This window comes from Myotis lucifugus, unplaced genomic scaffold (assembly GCF_000147115.1).
Source record: "Myotis lucifugus unplaced genomic scaffold, Myoluc2.0 scaffold_127, whole genome shotgun sequence".
Classification (NCBI taxonomy): domain Eukaryota; kingdom Metazoa; phylum Chordata; class Mammalia; order Chiroptera; family Vespertilionidae; genus Myotis; species Myotis lucifugus.
The window spans coordinates 3,114,682-3,125,316 of record NW_005871175.1 but is presented as its reverse complement, the minus strand read 5'-3'; the positions used below and the strand labels follow the sequence as shown (position 1 = coordinate 3,125,316).

The window sequence follows — 10,635 nt, the reverse complement described above, 5'->3', positions numbered from 1 at the left end:
GGTTATCAGAGGAAAGGTTGGAGGAGGGGGAATCCTGGCTTACGCAGGAAGCCACGTTAGAAACCAGAGTTAAAAAGGCAAAGTGGGATTCCACAGGGGCGGGGCTAAGTGGTGCGCACGCGCAACTCGGCCCAGGTGGGCCGCCGCCGCGGAAGAAAGCCACCTACGGACGCCGCGCCGCTGGGCTGCTGCTGCTGCGCATGCGCAGGCGGGCCGGGCCCGAGTCTCCTTTGCGGCCTCCGCCGCCGCGGCCGCATCCCGTGGATTTGAGTCTCGCGCTTTCTTCCTTCGCTCGCTGGCGGGTTCGCGCCTCTTCCACGTCCTCCGGCAGCGAGGCTGGGGAAAGGGTTGGAGGGGGCTGTTGACCGCTGCCTGTAAGGTGTGCTCGGGGCGGCCATGTCGGCCGGCGAGGTCGAGCGTCTAGTGTCGGAGCTGAGCGGCGGGACCGGAGGGGATGAGGAGGAAGAGTGGCTCTATGGCGGTACGGAACTTCCTGTCCTTGCTCCCTCTCCCGGATTCTCTCGGGCCTCCCCTCCCGGCGCGCAAACGGTCGTCCTCTCTGGCCCCCCACGGCCGCGCCGGGGCCTCTGGTCCGGAACCTGGTCCGGCCTAAGCCCGGCCGGGCGCGGTGTGCGTGCTCCCTACCGCCTCGGCCTCCTCTCGCCCAGCCCACACCCCCAAACACGCTCGCACCCCGCGGCGGCGGCGGTGGCGGCGGCGGCGGCGGCCGGGCCGGGACGGCTCGGCCACCTCCCCTCCGCGCCTTTTATTGTTTACTGTTTAAAATCGATCTGAGCAGTGCTGGTGCGTCTCTTCCAGCCCCTTCCCGTCCCTTTAAGCAGCAGTTACTCTGCAGAAGCTCAATAAAGTGGATGCTGTGAAACTAACGTCTTGTTTCTTGATGGTCAGTTGGTGTGGAATGCACCTTGTCTGAGAGTCGTGCTTTAAAAATAATTCAGAGAGAAAGAAAGAGATGGAGTACATTATGGCCCGTAAAGGAAACCCCGAATGTCTCCTGATGCATTAAGGTGAAGTTTTCTTCTTTAAGAGACTGCTCTTCAACCCGCATCATGGCAGCAACATGCCCCTGAGGCTTACGGTTTTCAGTCTCATCTCATGTATTCATTTCTCTCGAAATAAATTTAATACATCTTGCACTTCCGTTTTGAAGGGGACTTGTTTGGACATTTGGTTTTTAACTTTTATTTAGTCGCAGTCCCCTCTCGTTGGTTACAGATACTAGATTTGAAAATTAACATTTGCTCCTTGCCAGCAATGTATATCCTTGATTGTCTTTAGAATAATACAGTGAAAGTATAGGCTTCGGCACCATGATGATGTGACTTGGGCAAACTTTGATTTTGATAAACTTGTAAAATAAAATAATTTGTCTTTGGTGGCAAGATTTAGCAGTAGTAATACTCTGATATGTAAATGTATAGGGTTTTTTTTTTTTACGAATATCTAGAAGTCTTTAATACCACTTAAGTTTATTTTTATAGGAGTAAAGTCTGATTTTATTTTATTTTTTCATAAAAAGACATATCTTGTTAAGTCATTACAAGGTGATCTAACTTTGGATGTGCTTATAGGCCCATGGGACGTGCATGTGCACAGTGATTTGGCAAAGGACCTAGGTTAGTGCTTGTGATGATCACTTCAGATTTTCATACTACTAGTTTCTTTAAGAGTAGTTTGTGTGTTAATTTTATTTATTTATTTATGTATTTTTATTTTTTTTTGGTAGATGAAAATGAAGTTGAAAGACCAGAAGAAGAAAATACCAGGTTAGTGAGATTTCTTGTTGATACTTAACACAGATCCTGTGATACAGTGGTTTTATCAACAAATTGTTAAAATTATTTCATTATAATCGTGGGTTTGATTACACTTTGACTAAAGGTTGGAAGACATCGAATCTTTGGGAGTTTATTCCTATTTCAGGACCTAATCTTATTTATACCAGCCTTTTTATTTGCTAGTAGCTGAAGGGACAAAGATTTTGAAGTAAGGGTTTAAATACTTTTCAGTGTTAAGTAACTTTTTATTTTTAAGTGGAGTATACAGTATATCCATTAAGACTATTAAGAAAAAACTTTAAAAAAATTTTTTTTAAATACATAATCTTAAATTACAGTGAATATTTATGATGGTGTAATGCATTTTGGTTATAATTTCAGCATTTTGTATTTAAATACAAAGTAGAATTAATGAACTTGGCACAAGATTAGTTCCCTTTTTTAGGTGACTAGAAAAGTATGAGTATCGTTTATAGAACATGTACAGGGAGCCAGAAACTGAATTCTAAATTTCAAAGCAGCTTATGCATACAAGTTAATGGGCATGCTGACATTACTCTGACCAGAGCCTTAGTGTTCTACAATGGGGAAGGGGTGGTTAAGAACAAATGGCTTTTAGAGAATATTTGGTTTTAATAAGTGGGGGAAATAGTACTTCACAGCCACCCGGATGGCTGTAATAAAGACAGCAGCAGGTGTTGGTGAGGATATGGAGAAATTGGAACCCTCATACACTGATGGGATTGTAAAATGGTGCAGCTACTTTGGGAAACAGACTGGCAGTTTTTTAAAAGATTAAACACAGAGTCACGATATGATTTAGGATTACCAATCTTTGTTCTGTACCTTAAGAGAAATGAAAACATACATCTACGCAAAAACTTGTACTATAGATTCTCACTTAACATGTCGATAGGTTCTGCAGATTTAAGTGAAACTACCTTTAACGAGACCAATTCTGCCATACGCTAATTGGTATAAACAAAGTTATGTTCCTAAGCATCTCATCAACGTTACAACAAAACGACGTTCAGTGAAAGGATGTTATTCGGGCACCTTCTGTACATGAGTACATAGCGTTATTCATAGTAGCCAAAAAATGGAAATAACCAGTGTCCATCAAATAATGGATAGATAAATGTGGTATATTTATACAGTGGAATACTATTTGACAGTAAAAGGAAATGAAGTATTCGTGTGTTACAACATTGGTGAATCTCGAAAATGTGCTAAGTGAAAGAAGCCAGTCACAAAGGACTGCATATTGTATAACTTTATTTATATTAAATGGACAGAATATGTAAATTCATAGGGATACCAAGTAGTGTTGCCCAGATTGAGTACAGGGCAAAATGGGAGTGGCTAATATATACAAGATTTTTGGGGTGCAGGGGCATGATGAAAATGTTCTAGGATTAGATAGTTGTTATTGTTGCACTGTTGTGTAAACATACTAAAAACCATTGAGTTGCACATTTGAAATGAGTGGATAGTGTGGTGTATGCATTATATCTCAAAGCTGTTACTTGAATACAAGTGAGTGGAGAGACAAAGTGAGGGGTATAAATAGAAATAGCTTTGGGGGTGCTGAAATTAGTCTATTCTTCCTCACTTAAAACTATCCCTTATATAGGAAGATATTTAAAAAAAAGACTCATTGCTATATTTGAAATTTTATCATCTGGCTTTTAAATGTATGTATTCAACCCAGTTTCTAATGCTAATCTTAACTGCAAAGTAAGGATTTGTGTAACTTATAATTTGGGAAGTAATTAAATATTTCTTTATACCCTGTTTTTCAGTTAGTTAAGAAATTAATTGATAGACCTTTTAGTGAGCTAATTTTTATTTCATTCATTTTTGTTAATATCAGTTTTTGGCTATAATTTTTTTTTAATTAAATCTTTATTGTTCAGATTATTATAGTTGTTCCTCTTTTCCCCCCCCATAGCTCCCCTCAACCCGGTTCCCACCACACCCTCTGCCCTTACCCCCCCTCCCCCCTCTGTCCTCATCCATAGGTGTACGATTTTTGTCCAGTCTCTTCCTGCACCCCCCACACCCCTTTCCAGCCCGAGAATAGTCAGTCCGCTCACTTTCTATGCCCCTGATTCTATTATATTCACCAGTTTATTCTGTTCATCAGATTATTTATTCACTTGATTTTTAGATTCACTTGTTGATAGATGTGTATTTGTTGTTCATAATTTGTATCTTTACCTTTTTCTTCTTCTTCCTCTTCTTAAAGGATACCTTTCAGCATTTCATATAATACTGGTTTGGTGGTGATGAACTCCTTTAGCTTTTCCTTATCTGTGAAGCTCTTTATCTGACCTTCAGTTCAGAATGATAGCTTTGCTGGGTAAAGTAATCTTGGTTGTAGGTTCTTGCTATTCATCACTTTGAATATTTCTTGCCACTCTCTTCTGGCCTGCATAGTTTCTGTTGAGAAATCAGCTGACAGTCTTATGGGTACTCCCTTGTAGGTAACTGGCTTTTTTTCTCTTGCTGCTTTTAAGATTCTCTCTTTGTCTTTTGCTCTTGGGATTTTAATTATGATGTGTCTTGGTGTGGTCCTCTTTGGATTCCTTTTGTTTGGGGTTCTCTGCGCTTCCTGGACTTTCACCAGGTAGGGGAAGTTTTCTGTCATTATTTCTTCAAATAGGTTTTCAATATCTTGCTCTCTCTCTTCTTCTGGCACCCCTATAATTCGGATGTTGGTATGCTTGAAGCTGTCCCAGAGGCTCCTTACACTATCTTCACATTTTTGGATTCTTTTTTCTTTTTGTTTTGCCGGTTGGGTGTTTTTTCCTTATCGTATTTCAAATCTTTGACTTGATTCTTGTGATCCTCTAGTCTGCTGTTGGAACTCTGTATAATATTCTTTATTTCAGTCAGTCTATGCTTAATTTCTAGTTGGTCCTTTTTCATAACCTCGAAGGTCTCACTAGATTTCTTGAGGGTTTCACTAAATTTATTGGCGGTTTCTAGAAAACTCTTGAAAAACCTTATAAGTGTGGTTTTGAACTCTATATCCAGTAGTTTGCTTTCCTCCATTTCTGTCATTTGTGACCTGTTTCTTTGTCTCCGCATTTTTTATGCTTCCCTGTGTTGGTAGAGTGGCTTTCTGTGCTAGGTGTCCTATAGGGCCCAGTAGCTCAGCCTCCCCAATTACCTGAGGTGGACACTCTTGGTGCACCCCTTTGTGGGCTTTGTGCACAGTCTTGTAGTTAAGCCTTGATTGTTGTAGGTATCACTGGGAGGAATTGACCTCCAGGCCAATTGGCTGTGAGAATCAGGTGTGTCTGCAGTGGGAGAACTTCTGTACTGGAGACACCCTTCTGGGGCAAGACTTGCTTCAGTGGGGCTTTGGTGCTCACTGAGTCTGCCCCCTGAGTGTGTCCTCTATGGATCTGAGGAGTTGTAATCTGGATGGTCCCACTCTGACCACTGGGTACACTGGCTCTTGGATCTCTAAGGAGGTGCTAATCTAGCCTCTGCCTCAGGCTACCCAGCAGGAGGTATAGAGAGATTCCTCTTCTTTGTTTGGGGTTTGGAGGTGCCCAGATGAGGCCCAGCTGTGAAGCAATGCAAGCTGCTGTGGGGCCTTGGGCCTTCTTTTGGAAGTTCTGGGTCTCTCTGATCCAGCTGCAGTTTGTTAGGTAATTTTAAGATTGCAAAGGGCCAGGCCTTTCATATGCAAAAGCCTCTGCACATAGCTTGGGTGGGGCGGGGTCTCTGGGGATCAACAGGGCGGAGCAAGCAGCTATGGCTGCTCCTCAGTCCTACCCTAAGAGGCCCCATGTCTCAGTGTCCCGGTAATCACTGCAAGCACCTCTGAGAGAAAGCCGCCCTCAAGTTCCGACCTATGCCAGACATTCCAGTTTCTCCCCGTACGAGTCTGGGTCCCCAGAGACTCACCCGGAACTGGAGTTCAGAGCACTTGGGAGCTTGAGACTCCCTCTGATTGAAAAAGACAACCGTGTCCTCAGTTGCCAGCCCTTTCTGCGTGTGCCTCTGCACCTCTGCACTTTACTTCCGCACCTCCTCTGAGTCTCTTTCCTTCTAGTTGTAGAATTTCCACTCAGCCAGCCTTCCTGTGGTTCTGGATGATGTCCGTTTTGTCTTTTAGTTGTATTTGTGAAGTGGTTGTGCGAGGCAGCAATTTCCTTGGCTATAATTCTTGAAGCTGATTTTCTGATCGAACATTCTTTAATTTTAATTCCACAATACACAGCTTGATTAAATTTATTGGAGAGGTACCTTTTGCCTTGCCTGAGCACTGCCAAAAATGTCTTTATATTTCTTAATAAAACTTTATTTGGTGAGCTATTAAATTTAATCTTATGGGAAAGATCTACCCTTCAGATTTTATTTTTCTTGAAAATGCTTATAATTTTATCATGTTTTTAGCATTTTAATGGTGATAGAGAATTAAAACTTTTAAAAGTTTGTTGGGGAAGAGAGCAACAACCCAGAGTTCTAGTATCTAGCTTGGTACATCATTGCATTTCCCCAAGTGAGCTGAGTCCTTGTTAGAATTTTCCCCAGCTTCTTTGTGACTGGTTCATTATTAAAACCGCTGCTCTTCTTAACCATTGCATTATACTCTCTCCAATTCTCTCATGTTTTATCTATCCATGTTTTGGCTAACCATATTGTTTTGTGACATAAACAAGTTGAACTTCTTTCTGGCTACCTGGAAGCTTATTTAAGCAGGAGTAAATGTACCAAAGAAATATAGGTGCACGTTTGTTTTCTTGAGTCAAGCAGTAGAACAGTGAAAATATAAGCTATAGTTTTTATTCTTCATTTTACTTTATTTGGAGATTGTATTATAAAATGCCAATGTAGAGAGATTAAATTGATTTATGTAGAAACTGCTTGACACAGAATGAAGTTTAGAAGATAGCAGAAATCTAATGAGGTCTTTGAACTGAGTAATTGTTAGTTGATCTGTACTTGCATTTCCTTATATCTATAAATGAGGTTAGTGGTTAATTCCCATTATGAAAATTATTAAAAATGCAAGAAACCAAATAACACTATAGTACTAGAAGTTGTATTTGATTGTTAATGGCCAAGTGTTTGTGATAAGACACTTGCGAAGAAGATATAAGAGAATAAGAGTGTCTTACTATTGTGTCAATTTGTTGTAATGGCAAATTCAAGATAACTGGCATTAAAAAAATAATTAGTTCTTTAATGCATCAAACATTAGTGTCAAATTGGAAAGCAGTCTTAAATGAAGATAAACTTTTTTATCTTAAAATTTATTTATTTATTTATTTAATATATATTTTATTCATTTTTTACAGAGAGGAAGGGAGAGGGATAGAGAGTTAGAAACATCTATGAGAGAAACACCGATCAGCTGCCTCCTGCACACTCCCCACTGGGGATATGCCCGCAACCAAGGTACATGCCCTTGACCAGAATCGAACCTGGGACCCTTGAGTCCGCAGGCCGAAGCTCTATCCAATGAGCTAAACCGGTTAGGGCTTAAAATTTATTTTCTATACGACAAGGAACATACATCCAAAGTGATGAAACAGAAAGCCAGGAAGAAGCATGTATGTTAACTCAATAACAAAAGAGTTAATGTGATCATATTACAAATCTGAAAATAGGAAACTTACATAGTCCTTGACAATTACATTAGTTTCGGCACACAGAGGATGTTCAATAAAGATTTAAGGTAAGTATAAGTGTTATGCATATTTTTAAAATGTAAAAAAACCCAAAAAACCTCAAATTATATTCCACCATTAAATTGCAAATTTGACACCATTAACAAATTTGTAGGCAATTCTATTCTATTTCTAATGTAGAGGAAGGCATGAGAAATACAGAGTCGGTAGTTTTTACTCGTCATTTTCTTACCATCTAGTGGAGACAATTTTAGAAAACTATCAGGCATAGCTTAAAAATACTAGGACACCTTATCTGTACTCAGAAGTAATACTAGGCATATGTACTTATTTTTGTTGTTTGTAGTGCCAATAATCCTCCATCTGGAAATGAAGATGAAACTGCTGAGAATGGAGTACCTAAACCGGTAATATAAGGATTTGAAATCTAGTTACTTCTCTGTTTAAAATCTTTATCAATAGTTTTGCCTTCACTTAGGAATAAAGCCAAAATTCAATATGACTTTCATGATCCTGCTTGATCTGGCCCCCTCTTACATCACTTACCTCATCTGGTGCCATCAAAAGCATAACGAAGAGAAGTAGTGGGAAGATTTCAGATGAAATAGGGCATGTGCATAGGCTTGATGTTTATTTCAAGGAACTGAATGGTCATAGATCATCTAAATAGCTCATACCCTGATTTTCAAAGCGAACATTTGAGTCTTAAAACCTAAGTTTGATTGCCATGTTTTTTAGCAAAAGGTTTTCTTATATAAGTGACAGTATTTGCCCTCGTCCCTGTTGAAAGTGATGTTTTTTGGAGGTGTGTGAACATATTATGGGTCCTATGACTATTTTTAACATTTTACTCCCCCCCCCATAGTTTAGTTAGTCTACAAGTTTGTATCAAAAATTATTTTGCCTAGTTTTTCTACTTTTAAAATTTACAATTATGTGACAAAACACAAAATAGCCTTTTAGAGCCAAAGCAAAAGCTTGTAAATGGCCTTTCTTTTACTCATAGAAACAAAGTATTCCCTCAACCATTTGCATGCAGGGCCTCTTGTAGATGTAAATGAATTCCAGGAATAAGTGAGGTGCTCCCTAACTATTTGGGGCTTTTAAAATTTTTTGTTAATCCCTACCCAAGGATATTTTTCCCATTGATTTTTTTTAGAGCAAGTGGGTGGGAAGAGAAACATTTGGTTGCTTCTCACACACAACCTACTAGGCCAGTAAGGACCCTACTACCCAGGTATGCACCCTTGACTGGGAATCAAACGCACAACCTTTAGGTTCTCTGGCCAATGCTCTACCACTGGCCAGGGCTATTTGGTGGATTTTAACCTTGACACTGTGACTCTTAAAATTGTTTTCCTCTTAACTTTATATATTCTTTTCACCAAGAATTTCTCAAATACTTTTTAATAATTTTATCTTCTTTATATATTAGTAAATTGCCTTAGATCCTTTTTGCAAGAGGAGCCGTTATAAATGATAGAAAAAAAATACTTTACGAAAAGATGATGGTGAAAAAAGGTTTTCGCATTCTTATCCTTTTTATCATGTAAAATATTGAAGTTATAAATGAGTTGAAATAAGGATCAGTTCTGTGAGCTTGTAACTTTTTTCTGTAAATCTATAGCTTAATTGCAAAACGGTTACTTTTTCATTTATTCATATCAGATACTGAAATGGATTATTGAATGTATTTTATAATTGTTTATGTTGGTATAGAAAGTGACTGAGACTGAAGATGATAGTGATAGCGACAGTGATGATGATGAGGATGATGTTCATGTCACTATAGGAGACATTAAAACGGGAGCACCACAGTATGGGTAAGTTATTTTTAAGTAACAATTGTGTGACTAAATCAAAGGTAGTATGCCTATATCAAGCCATCAGTGGTTGATTTAATTGTTTTTTTTTTTTTTACATTTTTCCATCTTACCATGAGTTGATAAGAGAATAGAGCTTAAAAATTCTCAGCATAAGGAAAAATATTTGTAACTAAGTGTGGTGATGTATGTTAACTAAACTTTGCAATTTAAACATATTGCATCAGGCTGTACACCTAAAATTAATGTTATTATTTTTTAAAATCTATTTTTATTGATTTCAGAGAGGGAGAGGTAGAGAGAGAGAAACGCTGGTGATGAGAATCATTGATTGGCTGCCTCATGCACACGCCCTACTGGGGATCGAGCCCTGCAACCCAGGCATGTGACCTTGTCTGGAATCGACCCTGGGACCCTTCAGTCCGCAGGCTGACACTCTATTCACGGAGCCAAACCGGCTAGGGCAATATATGTTATACTTTAATTGCAGCTCATGATAAAAGGAATTTCACCATGACAGTATTTCTTTTCTAAGGATAATTAGGTAAAATTACATGGGAGCAGCAGTATTTTTGATTTCTGAAATTAAAGTTTTTATAAATGAATTGAATACAACAAATTCTTTAGTTAGAATTAGAAAACCTTAAATTGAAGTTTGTATCTGTATTGTTTTGCGATTTTATTACTTATCCAAAGCTGAGTTTAGGTTTTTAATTTTTTTGTCCAATAAAAACAATATCAAAAGTATTGCTTTTTGATCTTCATAGTGTTTTTTTAAAATTATCAATTATCCCGTAGACTTTTTTCAGTAAAATTCTGAATCAAGTGAGTGACTCATTAACTACGTATAAAATCTTATGGAAATATTGGAAGGGAATATATTAAAGTACAGGTTGTGATTTTGTTTGGTGGTAGCATAAGAGTCAAGGTGGTATGTGTTTTTAGATTGAATGTATAATGTGGTTGTGCATTGGGCACATAAAATAAACTTTTCATTAATTGTACTATATAGTTTATTAAGCAGCCTTATCTGGAATCAACCAATACATATATATACAGTACACATCAGTACATTTGAAGATGGGTGGGCAAAAGTAGGTTAATAATAATGATACTGATGATAATATAATAAGTAATAAATAATAATACAAGAATAAATTATTTACTATATTCACACTGTAAACTTACTTTTTCCCACCCCTGCATTTTATCTCTTCAGTAGAGCCTTTGTTTTCAAAAGTTTTTTATTTCAGGAGCTCAATTTACAATATAATAATGATTGCCTGTGTAATTTTAAAACCCTAGCAACTTTTTTCGGAGCAGGGTTGAGAAGAGACTAAATTACTTATGTTAGAGGTAGAT

General features: G+C 38.6%; 1 protein-coding gene across 7 annotated transcripts in view; it reads left to right on the top strand.

Moving 5' to 3' along the window:
• Positions 1 to 201: 201 nt before the first annotated feature.
• The window catches only part of FIP1L1 (factor interacting with PAPOLA and CPSF1), an 88,700-nt gene continuing 78,266 nt past the window's right edge, over positions 202 to 10,635 (top strand). For 2 of the 7 annotated variants that reach the window (XM_006093970.3, XM_006093968.3), the window contains exons 1-5: positions 206 to 481; positions 1,593 to 1,637; positions 1,748 to 1,787; positions 7,797 to 7,857; positions 9,170 to 9,273. In XM_006093970.3, the coding sequence (XP_006094032.1) occupies positions 397 to 481; positions 1,593 to 1,637; positions 1,748 to 1,787; positions 7,797 to 7,857; positions 9,170 to 9,273 (335 nt within the window). In that variant the 5' untranslated portion in view covers positions 206 to 396. The other 5 variants (XM_006093966.3, XM_006093969.3, XM_014460202.2 and 2 more) reach the window with 5 other exon arrangements.